General features: G+C 37.9%; 1 protein-coding gene across 1 annotated transcript; it reads right to left on the bottom strand.

Moving 5' to 3' along the window:
• Nucleotides 1-987: 987 nt before the first annotated feature.
• LOC140941911 (DELTA-actitoxin-Afr1c-like) lies at nt 988-15,016 on the bottom strand. Its single transcript, XM_073390916.1, has 5 exons — nt 14,897-15,016; nt 14,124-14,204; nt 13,413-13,449; nt 9,356-9,541; nt 988-1,367 (listed from the first exon to the last, which is right to left on the bottom strand). Exons 1-5 carry the CDS (start codon nt 15,014-15,016, stop codon nt 988-990), a joined length of 804 nt encoding a protein of 267 aa, XP_073247017.1.
• Between the last annotated feature and the right edge of the window lie 344 nt (nt 15,017-15,360).

Raw genomic sequence — 15,360 nt, 5'->3', positions numbered from 1 at the left:
CACACACACGCACGCACGCACGCACGCACGTACACACACACACACACGCAAACGAAAAATCTAAAAAAGGCTAGAGCAGTTTGGATACAATTCAAAGTAACTAATCAACTTCTCGTTCTGTCAGATTAAACATTAGACATTTTTTCAAAACGGCTTTACTGACTTATGGCAAAATAATAGAAACTGCTGGTAATAAGCTAAATATGTAATATTTGCAACTTGAGAGTCAGTTGTTCGTCTGTGCTATACCAATCTGTCCTAAACGATTTACGTGCTACGATTTAAAGATAGCTAGAGCCAGTTTCTTTTTTCCTAAAACAGGTCATGAGAAGTAGTTAGTTGCTGTTCAATATGCTTATGAGTGTCTGATGTTGCCCAAAAGCCGAAAACTTTGTAGAGACACCCACACGAATCCTTTCATTGTTGTAGACGCCCAAAGTTTTGAAAATTATCGGTGCATTATATATACCACTCTTTGGAAACCTTAAATTTATAATACCCTTGTGTTGGCACACATTTTAGGAAATATTTAATGAACAATTGCAGGGTGAAAGGATAAATAAAAGTTAAGGTTTTTATAGAGAAGTATATAGACCGCATTTTCATAGCAACTGGCATGCTCATGCTATGCTGAACTTACTAATTGGCCCTGACTCGGAAAATCCCGGCCTTTTTAGCTTTAAATCGTTGTCGACCATTTAGGACAGATTCGTAAAGCCACAAATAGGTAGGATCCATGGAATAACGTTCTCGCTATTTCCATTAACAGGCCCACTAAAATCATTGACATAAAGCAAAACTTGGCATTTAAAATTTAAGGACAACTCTGAGGATATTTTTAGAGGAGTTTATACAAATTGGCCAGGCCTCTAGACTTAAGATTATCTCAGTTTATTAAAGAAAAACAAACACTCGTTATTGTAATAAAGGGAATACATGACTTAATGTTTAAAGTCTTTTTCGGTGCTGCTTGCCGCGAATTTTTGTTCATTTTCTCTTTCCCACACGCCATCCGAGGGGATTTGGGACGTTTTTTTTTATTTCAATCATAAGATGAGCTGCACCAGAGGAAGCCATGGCACCAGCTGCTCTAAGCTCTGATCCCAGGCCCAGGTCTTTATAGTGCCAGTTGGCATCACCCTCGAAAGGTCTATCATCTTCATACATTTCGTAAAGCATTTGAGAGTTGCTCCTTTTATATCCACTGTAAAGCTTAACATTCCACCAATTTCTGTCAAAAGCTTGAACATGAGGAACATAAAACATGATAGCCAGCGTTTTGTCGATTATACAGTACGTCATTACTCCAAATACTCCACCTGGAAAGAAGTTCTTTTGTCTTCGTGCTTTGAAAAGCAGTGCTTTATCTAGAAACGAGTTCGAAGACACAAGCAAGAAAAAGCTGAGTCAGATTCAGTTCAAACTGTACTACAGACTAATTTTTTTGTTCTCTTTTCCCCATTGTTCAAATCCACGCCAACAAGTTGGCAGCTCTGTTGGCAGCCAGGAAAATGGCTAACCTTAGAGTCCAGAGGAGCGCCGATTGAACACATCTATCACTTCTCTAACGTCTTAACGTTTAAATATATAACCTCGTGGCCTCGCTCAATTGGTAGTTTCAATGCTCAATGCAAGATCTTTAAGGTGATGTTACACGAGACGACTCGCAACGACAATTTTGCAACATTGTTTCGAATGGTTACAACATTGCTCCAACATTGCCACGCTGTGTTGCCCTAAAAACCGACGTCAAGGGGGGGGGGGAATCGTCCCGTGTAGCATCACAAATGAAGAGAAACTTTTCGTACTGGGCCTAGGCCAAACGTCAAACTTTTCATGAGACGAAACAAACTTAGTGAGTTAAGTTCATAAAAAGTTCGACGTCGGGCTCAGTTAAGTTTGTCTCTTGATAACTTTGGATCGTCCAACACGTTCTATCCGTACGTCTGCTTCAGACGGATAGAACGTCTGAAGATCGTCTCCGGGACAAACGTCCATCTTCACATGCGACGAACTAAACTACAGTAACTGATTAAACAATTGTATGACAATATGATTTAGGCTCGTTCGGAAAAATTTTAATTTAAGATTGCTTTTTGGTGTGATTCAGCTGATTGGTCCTACGCGTCCAAAGTTCGACTTCTGACACAACAGCGGATCTTAGCTTAATTTAGGTCCACTCAAATTAGAGGTTTGGTTCCCGGGGGGTACTTCTATGAGTTCTTGGTGCAGTGCGCCGACCGGTTCTCCAAATCCTGACCCTATTTCAGACCAAAAAATGTCATTTTCCACACCCGTTTTCAAACCTGGCCTCCAAAATCCATACCCGTTTTCAGACCTGGAGGTGGTCACAAAACGCAACATTACATGTTTACATAAAACAAGAAATTATGTCATCATTGCTCAGATTAAAACCGCAACAAAAAGATTTCTTAAAATGCGTTTCGAATTCGCATATTACACTTCCTTTCTTATTTATATGGAATTGAAACGACAAGCACGTTGATACACAACCGTAGTTCCTTCGTAAACCATAACCGAATGCAGACCAAAATGGGCAAAATCTATACCACGTAGGGGCCAAACCACCTCCCCAAGTGTTTCATCTAAAATTGGGTTTTTGGTGAGATTTTTAATAACTTTGTTGATGTTGATCGTCTGCTTGCGAAACTTGGTAGGTTGATATAAGACAACATGCCAATCATTTTAAAAGACTTGTTTGTAGAACGTGTTACTATATGACGTCAAAATTTTTGACGTCAAATTTTTATGAAACTTAAAGTTTGGAATTGTTTTGATTTCTCAACTGTTTAAGACAGAGCGCGTCAAGAGAAGTTGAAAACCGAAAGCAGTATGCACATACGACAAATACTGGATGAGATATGACATTTTGAAGTCCTTCGGTGATAAACCTAAATTAGACTGGCTTTTTGTCTTAATAGTAGTGCAATTCGGACATTGCACATTGGTTGTATTAAATGTAGAAGAAGAAGGGAAAAAAAATTATAAAAAAGATTTTCTGTTATTCCTGGAACCATAAAAGCAGATTTGTGACGTAGTAAAAGGTCACGTGACCAATAATTACTTTGCCATATTATTGTCCTGGAGGCAAAAATGGAAAAATTAAAACCATACGCTTTTAGGGACAGTAAGAAGTCTTTTTTACCAAAACACCAGCTCAGCTAGAAAAAAAACTGAGAAAAAAATACCGAGGACATTACTTTTACAAAAAAAGTTTGGAAAACTATTGTTCCGGGGGGGAAACACTGATCTGTTTTTAACTAACCATAACTCGGGAACAAAAAATCGTAGCGATGAACAGTTTTCAGTGTTTTACTCCCCTTGATACCCACTTTTAGCCTGAATTTCATCCGATTGCTTCGAGCCGTTTCCTTCTCTCAGTAACGTCTGAATCGACCAGCCGTTAATGACGTCCAGTGACGTCACTACTACCCGAAAACCGGGCAGTGATATTGATTTGTTGATTGTCTAAACATTCGCATAATTATGTATAACAAGACGCTATGGAGCGTACACTTCGGCATCGTGGTTGTGGAACTGATTAATTGTAAATGCGGAGGAATAGTAAGAAATGAAATATGGTAAGAGTAAGGTGGTAATTTGTGAAATTAAGGGATTTGTCAGGATATTCTGAAAAGAGCAACATCCAAGAGGCCTACTTGCCAAAAACTAGCATTTCGGGGCAAATTGTCTCTGAGATATTAGCCCAGTTATGATCTGACGAGTCCATACAAATCCTTCTGAATTTGACTTGGGTCTAAACGTTTAGAATAAACGTTTAGACCCAATAAATACTAGCGGTGAATAACAAGTCTAACAAAACAAACAGTGAAAAAAGAATTCTCTATTTTTCTTACATCTGGCTTCAAAAACAGCATAGCAGTCTCATGTACTGGTTAAAGATATGTAAGACATGGGTAAGGAGTCAATTACGTTGAACATGGAATTGGCTAAAACTCAATGTTACGAGTTCGAATGTTTTGAGGATAATTATTCACTGACGATCAGCACGCAGGGATGTCGGATTAACACAAGGAAGTTTAATACCAAAGGAACATAGTCTTTACAGAGCTTTAAAACACAGCATCCGCCACGACAAACTTGACTTGAACTTAAGGAAAACTAAACAGCCTCTCCCAATAATAACAAACCACTCACTTGAACTTCAGGTATCTTACGGCTTCCGCCAACTTGTGAACAGAGAACTTGAAAATCGACCTTCGTCACACTTGACTAAACACAGCACTCCAGACTCGTGGGAAAAAACTTAGTTCGCTCAGGCCACTTAAGACATGACTATCTAATTAAATATGCATATTTTGTTAAACGCTATTTAGAACGGTTTGCTTCCATCAGTAATCCTGAAAAGTGAGATACACATGTGGCTCAAAGAAAAAAACACGTGATATTGCTTCGTCAATGACGTCACAAAACACGTTTTCCTAAACGGGGAAGGGTTGCAAATCTTAATCTTAGGAATTTTCACTACCAAAATGTTACATAAACAGTGTAAATCGTAAATTCGCCTTGTACGATTGAAAATGTTATTTATCCTATTAGCTATTTAACTCATTAATAAGTCAAGTGACCCTTTTTCTTTTATTTATCAATTCCTATATAACGTAAACACACATACAAGGCGAATTTTTACGAACCTTTTTTAGTAGTCTCCGAAATGCACCTAAAAGAACTTGTTGCTCTCTCATTATCCTTTCCTCATTTTAGAGTAAATATTTTGACCGTTAATTCTCAATTGTCAGTCACGTGACGAAAATTTGGGCCTCTAAAATGCACTCATATTGCTAAGGCCATTAAGCTACATTTGCAGTTCAATTTTTAGGATAATTGATAGAAGCAAACCGTTCTAAATAGCATTTTATCAAAATATGCATATTTAATTAGATAGTCATGCCTTAAGTGGCCTGAGCGTCAAAAGAACTCGCTTGGAACTTGTATACCGTTTGACATAAAGTTCTAGAAAATACCAAACAGGCGAATAGTAGTAGCTTTTCGACATATTTTATAATTTCAGCAAATGATGCAAATCTGCTGACTCATGCTGAAATATAAACATGCCCTAATTAATTATTCATGAATAATCCAAAAACGTAGAGAACGTTCGAGAAATTCACGCAACGCATGAAAGCAATTCTGTCAACCGTTCTGTATCATGTAGACATTTCCGAACGATATTTCTTGGTTTGCCACTTAAAAATCGTGTTTAACTTTTTGCATGAATTAAAGCAAAGGAGTATTGACGTCACTGGCGGCATTAACGGCCGGTCGATTCAGACGTTACTGAGGGAGTAATAACGACTCGAAGTAATCGGAAGAAATCCAGGCTAACCCACTTTTAGATGAGACACTTTAAATAATAATTAAAAATTTCACTTTACTGGTTTTTGTGACGTCATCCTTTGTGACGCCGCTATGTGCCATTTTGAGAAATTCTTCAGCTTAAATTGAAGTGGACATCAATTTGAGCAAACACCACAAGTTTAGTATAATAATGTTGCAAATAACCAAAATTAGGTTTCATGAAACATTTGGGGGGTGGTTTGACCCCTACGTGTACCCGTTCTCAAACCAAAACGGCGCAAAAATCCTACCCTTTGGGAAGTCACATACCTAAAGCGAGGTTTGCAGGCAACTGCAGGTACCCATAAAGAAAATCAACTTAACTCCTCTATACCCTGCGGGCATTCTCCCTTACTTTTTACATTATTTTTTAAAGTAAAATTATGAACTAAGAGCCATAATGGTCATTATGGCTCTTGAATAAACTTAAAAGGAATAACACACAAACTGCTGTTAAAAACATCAGAGATAACAAACGCATTGCATAACTGACTTTTATAATATCGAACTTGACGTTTCGTATGCTTCAACTGACATCTTCAGAATTGACCGTTAACATGAGTAGTAATTAAATTTGAATCAAAAAAACAAAGTAAGTTAAGTAACTAATTACCGTGAAGGAAAAAAGAAGTAAATGTGACAGATGAGAAAATTTGCATGAAATTATGCAAACTAGTATAAGTAAAGCTTTTCGCTGCTTATATTTTCATTTAGGGCTGGTTTTAGTACAGGTAATCACATGATTTCGAGTGCAATTTGGAATAAATAAGCACGAGTAAATTTTTTCAAAGGCTAACAAAATTGCACGAGCCCGTAGGGCGAGTGCAATTTGTGGTCTTTGAAAAAATTTACGAGTGCTTATTTATTCCAAATTGCACGAGAAAAATCATGTGATTACTTATTAATAATATTCATGAAAAAATTGCGAGATAGCTCTAAAATCTCTTTAATAGGGAGTCAACCCGCGTAAACTACGTGCAAAAATAAATTGTTCAAATGCTGCAAATATCATCACATGCACGTGCAGTCAAAACAACATTTTGCTCGATGTTTTTAAAGATTGCAAGCTGCAGAAACGGGCTGAACAGTTCATGGAATTGTTCAATGTGTTTGAAATAAAGATTTTGGGTTATTACCTCGAGTTTTCCGCTCTTCCAGAGAATTTCTTCTTCCTCCTCTGATACTTGCCGAGCTTTGTTTGGGCGCTTACCACGGCCAACCAAGCGAAGCTGTTTCACTTTTTCCTCCAACACCTCTTTGGACGAACTAAATTCTCGGTCACGTACAATGGACAGGGTGCAGCGTTTGTTCTTTAAGTGTCTATCAAGCGATGCCTTCATTACTTTAAGGCTTTCTGGTTCATAAATCTTCACCTTTTTTGTATTGTTTACTTCGGCGTAGAAATGCTCGGGCAAAGTGTTAAGCTCAGCCGGCTCATAATTTTCTATTTCATCAGTAATTTCCTTACCTACGCACCAATTCTTCCAAAAAGAGAGCCAAAAACCAATGCTTTTCGCAGTGTTTTCGTTTTTAGAGCAGTTTTTCAGCTCCTCTACAGTTGTTTCGGTCGCAAAAGTAAATGTGCTGCAATCGCCAACCATTGCGGTTTTTGCTCGAAACTGGTCCGAAGCGGATCCAAATTTTGCGCCATTTAGATCACGCATTTTATTGGCTCTCAGTGAGTTCCTTTGTTTATTAGCCAATCAGAATGTCACGTTTGTTACTCTTTTCTGCACTCAATTACCTTTTTTCTGCACTGTGTTACCTAAAAACTGCATTCCTCGTAGCCAATCACAATCGAGAAATTTTTTCATGTATATTATTAAATCCCTAATAAGAAGAGCCTCCTTGATTTTACAATCGGTATTTGATTTTCCTCTTGCTAAAATGTCAAAATGGTGCCATTTCAAATTGTAAACAGTTGAAGTGACGAGTTCTGCAATAGCTGATAAATGACTGTTAATACTGGTGATTGCCTTGAAGTGTTCAGTTTTTCGGTCATGCAATCTCCGTGTGGTTTTGCTAATGTAGAAATTCAGACAGTCCCAACAACTAGCTTTATATACAACATTGGACATTTGAGAACGGTTGAGCCTGTCTTTGTCGGGGAAAAGAGACTTGATGCGATGTGTGTTTTGCGTGTTTTGGAAAATAACCTTATTAGGGATTTTAAAAACCAGCCCTAAATGAAAATATAAGCAGCGAAAAGCTTTACTTAAACTAGTTTGCATAATTTCATGGAAATTTTCTCATCTGTCACATTTATTTGTTTTTTCCTTCACGTTAATTAGTTACTTATCTTACTTTGTTTTTTTTTTTATTTAAGTGTAGTTACTACTCATCTTAACAGTCAATTCTGAAGATGTCAGTTGAAGGATACGAAACGTCAAGTTCGATATTATAAAGACCTCTATAAAAGTCAGTTACACAATGCGTTTGTTATTTCTGATGTTTTTAACCACAGTTTGTGTGTTATTCCTTTTAAAACTGAGATGGCCAAAAACCAAGAGCATTTACGATATTGAATGAACTTATCATCAACATCATGAAAACAACATCATAACTTGTCGAAGAGGTTTTTTCCCAAGCTCGAGATATGAGCCGAAATATGGAGTTTTGTAGGGGAAAAGCCGATATGGTTAACATTTGGGCAAGTGTTGCATTGTGAAATAACCTACCTCGGTTCTACCTCGCTTAGTTCTTTGTTTCTTTTCGTCCTGCGTGAATTCTTATCGACTTTTCAGGGGCACCCAACGTCAATTTTCGGAAAATATCTGTTCGGAAGACGATTTGAGATCTAGAAGTTTCGGAACATTTGTTATAAAATTTCTTGCTTGCCTGCCTCTCCTAGGATTTTCGAACATGTAAAAAATGCTACAATTGCCCATTTTAAGCGGATTTTTACCCTAAAAAGGTCATCTAGAATTTTCGGGAGCCTTTTTTCTGACTGAAATTTTCGAAAAGTTAAGTTTTGATCCCTATAATTTTCGGATCCCTAGATTTTCACCTAGGAAATCCGAACAGATGAAAAATTGTTAGGGGATAAAAATATGTTTATATCTACAGTTTAAAGACTAAATTACGTTCAAAAATGCTATGTTAAGTGGTTTTGAACTATATTCTCGTTGGGTGCCCCTGACCTTTGGGTCTTTAATTTTAAAGGGTTGGTATATAAACCAAAACTCGGAGTGGACCAAAGGCCACCAATAAACCACACATCAGGCAAAATGGCAAACAAAAAGAGAACTAGACCTGGTTAAGTTTTTGTTCAATACTGGTTTACAGTTTTAGTAAAGGGGGAATTCTACTCAACAGCATTGTTTTTCGTTATTTCTGCTCTTTTTCTTCCAAATCTAGACAAGACTTCATTGAATAATAAAAGGCTCAATAAGGTCGTTGTCGTTGGCTCAATGTGCGACTGTTTTTGGATGGTTTTGATGAATAAAATTTGGGGGAAAATGTTTAAAATAATGGAAAATTGAATTTGGGGAGGTTAATAATTAAAATATGAAGAGAATAATTAGTAGACAAATGCCAAACTAACTGGTCATTTATGTGTATACCTTTTCTTCCCTTATTTCTTTCCTTCTCAAATCAGCCCCATGTCCCCCCTAAAACAAACAGCCGAATTTCCCCCTTAAAAAGCTATATCAGTTTTCCCACACAAATCCTCATATTTCGACACAACGGCGCTCTGGTCAAATTTATATTTCGAGCTTGAGCTACCTTAATGGGTTACGCTCAAATCCTAAGTAAGAAGAAGAGGGAGAAGCTAAAACCATAACAAAAACTTAAAGTAATGGAAAAAAATTTGAAGGAGGGGCACGTACTGACTTGTTTCTCTTCCAGCACAAAAAGTGATTAATCAAATTGGGCGAAGACTACGTAGAAATGGCCACCCCGTCTCCTAAAGGAGACATTATAACAGTGTCCCCGATAAGCGCTTTCATGCTAAATTCGTGACATTCATAGTTACCATTATCGACTCTACGGGGAATGACCCTATCTGTAACTCCTTGTTGCAAGTAAATATCAATTGCTCCCCAGCTATATCCGCTTTTATTCTTGATGCCGATGGCTATCTTGCGATCTACACCTATGATGCCATCCAAGATCCCTTGAAGTACGCCAACAGTTAGTGCAGCCGCTGCGATTATGTCAGCTATGTGTGAAAAGAGCCAAACAAAAACGTTTAGGGGTGTGCATTTTTTCTATACGATCACCACAATCGCTAGCCTGCGAATACAGCCTTCCCTCCTCGCTCCTCGCCGCAAGGGACGTCTCGCCAGGAGGGACGTCTGCGCCTGCAGTGACAAAAATTCCATGCTGTGATAACATATAACTGTCCGGAATCTGGTCTCTGGTTTGTAAACTTTGCAATACTATTGTTTTTTCTTTTTGTTCCTTCCAGGCCTCATCACGGTTTTCGACGCCATTTTGACGAGTAGGCAACCGCGTGAGAAATTAGTGATTGTAGAAGAATCTAATGTCGAATAATTTCCGTAAAACGGGTGTTCTGAAAAAAGATATATGAATTAAATAAAGCTACACAGGAAAGGATTTTACTAACAAATTTTGGGGGCTGTTACTGTGCTTCAATTTCTCCAGAACGCTTGCTTTAGATTTTCCATATATTCACGGTGTCTGCAATTTTTCCCGGAAAATTTTAGTCGGAAGAGAAATTTTTACAGACAAATGTATAGAAAATTTTATAAAGTGGTTCTAGCGAATGTAACTGCATGTTACGCCCTTACATTTTTTCAGTAGAATCGTTAGGAGTCAAAGCTTTAGTTTACACTTCATATCTTTTTCAGAACCGCCGTTTTAGGGAAATTATTCGATATTAGATTCTCATACAAACACTGTAATTTCTCACGCCGTTGCCCACTTTTCAAAAGATGTCGTCGACAACCGTGATAAGGCTTATTGTTGCTGAAAGGACGCTTGGATTTTTGACGGTAAAATAATGGAGTTAACAACTTCTGTTTCTTTCCAGAATTAATTTGCCTTTGGATCAATGTTTTACCGCCAGCTTCAGTAGTTCAAAAGGTGGATAGCGCTCGGATAAATCTTTACCTAGCGGATAGCTCAAATGATTCACCCCTAATACTTATCCACTGGATAGTGATTTATCGCTAACTCTATTAGCGCTAACTCTCTCCTCCGCAGAGGCTCTTGCTGGGTATCACAATAAAAATAGCAATAATCGAAAAATAAAAAGTGCGAGGGGTGGAGGGGGGGGGGGGGGGGAGATGGGAAGAGGGAAAAGACGGGAGCCTCTTTTCTCTCTTTCCCCTTCCCACCGTGCCCCGCGCGCTTTCTATTTCTTTCTCCCCAGCCTCCCTACGACACAAAGACGCCTCTGCGGAGGAGAGAGTAGCGCTAACCACCTATTGAACAACAGGAGGCCTGAATGTTTGGTTTTGTTACACTGGGACGTTACGAAGGTTTTGTTATTGAATCTTCTTTCTTCTATCAATGCTGTTTTAAACTTCAAGTTGGAAACACGCAATGAGGAACCTGATCGAAACCTGACGAGAGGCTTTGGTAGGGATAAAAAGGGAAGAACGTTCAGAAAACGTCTTTTAAAAATATTCAACAGCGTGGTGTGGTAGGTTTGAGCCAATAATGACAGATACTCAGTTGTCAGAAGATGAAGCGGCCAATCCGCAACAACTTCGAACAAGGCACAAGTCATTGATGGAGTTGGATTTATTTTACTGCCTAAATATTGTGAGACTGGTACAATTATACCTTTTAATTATCTTGCCTTTTCCAGTTGAAGGAGCGCCAGCTCGGTTAAAACTTTCACAGACTTTAGCAGCGATATGATCGTTAAAAATTTGGCCTTGCGTTACTTTTATTTAAGTATAATAGTTTTAGGTGCTTTTCTAGCCGTTTCAGGACTCCTAAAATCAAATTTTACAGGGGAAACATGCCCCTGTATCCCCTAGTAGGCTCACCCTTACGGGTTCAGATTAATTGCCCCCTCCCCCCACAACTCCAAACCCTGCTCCGCGGTCCCTACAAATGCATGGCATATGTTCAAGATACCTTCCACTTGCGGCAAATTTATAATATATAAACTCGCAGCCTCCATTGGGTCCATACTGGGCTCCAACACGAAAGACTCTTCGAGATGTCTTAAGGTGGCTAGATATAGTTTTTCAAGGTCAATACCTCCCAAGTTTGAGCGTAAGCTACGTCGCCATAAGCAAAGATTTGGAAAAATTGACACCACAGTTGTATTAGATAGAGATGAAAATTTGTTATGATCAGGGTTGCAATGACATCGGAGTTGTCATAGCAACGAAATGACGCCATTACCTATTTTACTTGCAACAGTATTTCTAGGTACTGGGAACTGTTCTTCAAAAATCGTTTACTGGAGCTTTTTCCCACAATAACCGCGTCGATGTTCGTGAAGTTTAAGGGAAATCTGTAAGAGCGTTATCGAGATATTTTGGGAAGAAGTTTTTATGGTTAGAAATACGGTAAAAAATGGACAATCTTGATGTTCGACTGTTATCTGTACTAAACGAAGCGCTTTTGACATGCAATTTCACCTCATAGTAGTTTCAATCTTTTTAAAAACGTGTGTGAAAGATCATGAAGATACCTCCAGCCGATTGCTAGAAAGAAGGATTTGATTAGTATGTATCAAGGCGCTCTTTTTAGCAGTAATGTAAACATTTCGGTCTACTTTAACAAATTAGCGAATAATTTTTAAACCGCTCGATAAATTTTTTAGAAAATTTAAGACTCTTGAGACTAACCGTCCTTTTATATGACCTCTTAGTTTCAAGATTACTGATACACTGTAAGGCAGTAAAATAGGGCTTGAATTCGATAATATTTTGTCAAGAGTTTTGTGTTTGCAAGTGATAGCCTCTCATTATTCAGGGGTATTGTCTCCAAAATTCATATTTTCGTGCACAACAATAGCTAGCATTTTTGCATATGTCAAATGCATTGTTAGTTACTGCTGTTCACGTGAAAATGAAACCTTGAGACAATACCCCTGAATAATCAGAGACTCTCACTTGTAAAGACAAAATTTCCGACAAAATATTAGCAAATTGTAGCCCTTATTTTACTGCCTTACAATATATCAATAATCTTGAAACTAAGAGGTCATATAAAAGGACAGTTTATCTCAAGAGTCTTAAATTTTCTAAAAAATTTATCGAGCGGTTTAAAAATTATTCGCTAATTTGTTAAAGTAGACCGAAATGTTTACATTACCGCTATAAGAGCGCCTCGATACATAATAATCAAATTCTTCTTTCTAGCAATCGGCTGGAGGTATCTCCATGATCTTTCACAAACGTTTTTAAAAAGCTTGAAATTACTATGAGGCGAAATTGCATGTCAAAAGCGCTTCGTTTAGTACAGATAACAGTCGAACATCAAGATTGTCCATTTTTTACCGTATTTCTAACCATAAAAACTTCTTCCCAAAATATCTCGATAACGCTCTTACAGATTTCCCTTAAACTTCACTAACATCGAGGCGGCTATTGTATTAAAAAGCTCCAGTAAACGATTTTGGAAGAACAGTTCCCAGTGCCGAGAAATACTGTTGCAAGTAAAATAGGTGATGGCGTCATTTCGTTGCCACGACAACTACGATGTCATTGCAACCCTGATCATAACAGAGTTTCATCTTTATCTAACACAACTGTGGTGTTAATTTTTCCAAATCTTTGTTTATGGCGACGTAGTTTACGCTCAAACGTGAGAGGTATTTACTCAAAAAAACTGTATCGAGCCACCTTAAGCCATACAATTTTGAAGAAAATTTTGAGGATCTCTTTTGTATTTTGGGAGCAGACCTTTGCATGGGTCTGTTATTGCTTCTCAATAAATAAATAATTAATTAACGTATGAACACCTGACCTATGTTACACAATAAAGAAGGAAATGAAAGGTATATTACGTGTTGGTTCTTGGACACTTGCTTCTGTGCCTAGAGACCCGACACGGCACTGGTGTCTCAGGACATTTCATGGGGTCATACATGAACTACTGACCTGGTTCTTGACGCTTGGTCCTTTGCTCTTTTCGTTCCTGTCGAGATAAATATGTTCAAGCAAAGTTTATTTTTTTTATACGATCTCTCTTTATACCATAGTGGTAGTGCTGGCGACAACCAAAGACGCTGACATTGAAGGGTGAAATATTTTCCCTTGGAACTAACTTGAATTTCTCTTTCTCCGGTACCAATGCATCGATAGTATTAACAGGCCTCGCAGGCTACCCGTGAATTTTCGTTTAAGATAAGTATCGCGTTTTCCCGTGTGTATATGCTCAGTAGTATGTAATGGTAACAGGACTGAGTGGAGTCCAATTCGGTCTGTAATCATAACTATAACAAAATTCTCAAATCTGATTGGTTCTCAACTGCCCTGATTTCAGCCTTAATAGGACAGTTTAATAGGACAGTACGCGTCATGCATAAGTAATTGGACAGTATGCGCCATCACGCGCGCTCTTAAATGGCTTTTTTTTCATTGCTAGCGAAAAAATCTTGGAATTTCTTTGGTTTTGATTTTAAAAAGAGCCCTATATATCACAAATTTTGTTAAAGTTATGATTAATTGGTAACAGAACTTCGTGTCATCCAATTCGGTCTGTAATCATACTTGTGATTAAACAAATCGGACTCCCGCTACGCGGTCGTCCGATTTTGTTAATCACTCGTATGATTAAATGAGAAATAGAACGGCTAACAATAACTTTACCTGGACTTTTGTTGATTTTTCTGCATCCTTTGCCAATGCGACTTTTGATTGATTTGAACGCATTCTCTGTCCTTCAATTTCCTTTATATCAAACAGAAACATTTGTGGTTTTTAATTAAAGTCAACATACATGTTTTTAACCTAATTCTTTTGTCATTTCTAAGTTAAATTTCCCCAGTTGTCCTTCTCCTGCCTTGAAAAATAGCCTATTTGAGATACTTCTGAATGGGATGACCAGTGTGGAAAAATAAGAATTAGCGGAAAGTTTAAATGAACAAGCCAGATGCAAAACAAAATAATGAAATGGCAACAGCACCAATTAATTTAACTTTCCCAGTGTTTCCGGCTACACTAGACCAGTTAGAACAATTATTGTGCGGAATCACTTATCTAAACTTTGGAATTTGGAGAAGGCTCAGAGAACGGTAAATAACAGTTAAAACACACTTTTCGTTTTTTATTTGTTTTGCGAAACAAAAACAATGTCCCTTTTCCTGTCGTTAAAGAATGACTATGCTTTTCGTGGTGCATTATGGGCGATACAGACTGATCAAACAAAATTCTATAATTTTGAAAAAAAAAACAAAAACAAAAAACGACAAGTAACCATTGAATTAGCTTAACTAACTGCTGAAAGGGTAACGAGACCGCTACACAGCTGTGCCACAGTACTGCTCAGAGGCCGTGGCAGAGGTCTCTGATGAATAAAAAGAATGCAGCTTCCACACAGGAATTTCGAGCAAACTAACTTCTTAAAAAACGTTTTTGTATACCTTAAGCCTTGGAGATAGTTCAGGATCGCCGTCTTTATGATCGTCTGACATCGGAGAGCCCAAGGTGGTAACAGTTATTCCAAGGATCAAAACAAAGATGACAAATACAGTGTGCTCCATGCTGAATCTTAAAGGCAATTGAAAAACCTAAAATATTTATACAAGAAAGGAAAAAGCACTGATAGAAATTCTAGGGGCAAAGTTTGCCGCACAACGTTAACGCTGTTTTATTGATTTGCGGAAATGAAAGTTTAGCTAAGCTTATGTAACTACTTAAATTCAAGTGAAAACATGGGGTGCCGAAATTTCATTTTTGCATGAAGCAAAAGCTTTATTAAACATAACCCGGTTAATTTTCCTTCTCGAGTTAAGTTTGAGAAGACCAGGAGGTTTACAAACATTGCCAAAGAAACAAAAAGTGTGTATTGTTTGACAGGGTTATTGAAACTGCGAAAATGTTGATG

This window comes from Porites lutea, chromosome 6 (genome assembly GCF_958299795.1).
Source record: "Porites lutea chromosome 6, jaPorLute2.1, whole genome shotgun sequence".
Classification (NCBI taxonomy): domain Eukaryota; kingdom Metazoa; phylum Cnidaria; class Anthozoa; order Scleractinia; family Poritidae; genus Porites; species Porites lutea.
Note: the sequence above shows the minus strand (reverse complement) of the source record. Positions and strands in the feature narration are given on the sequence as shown.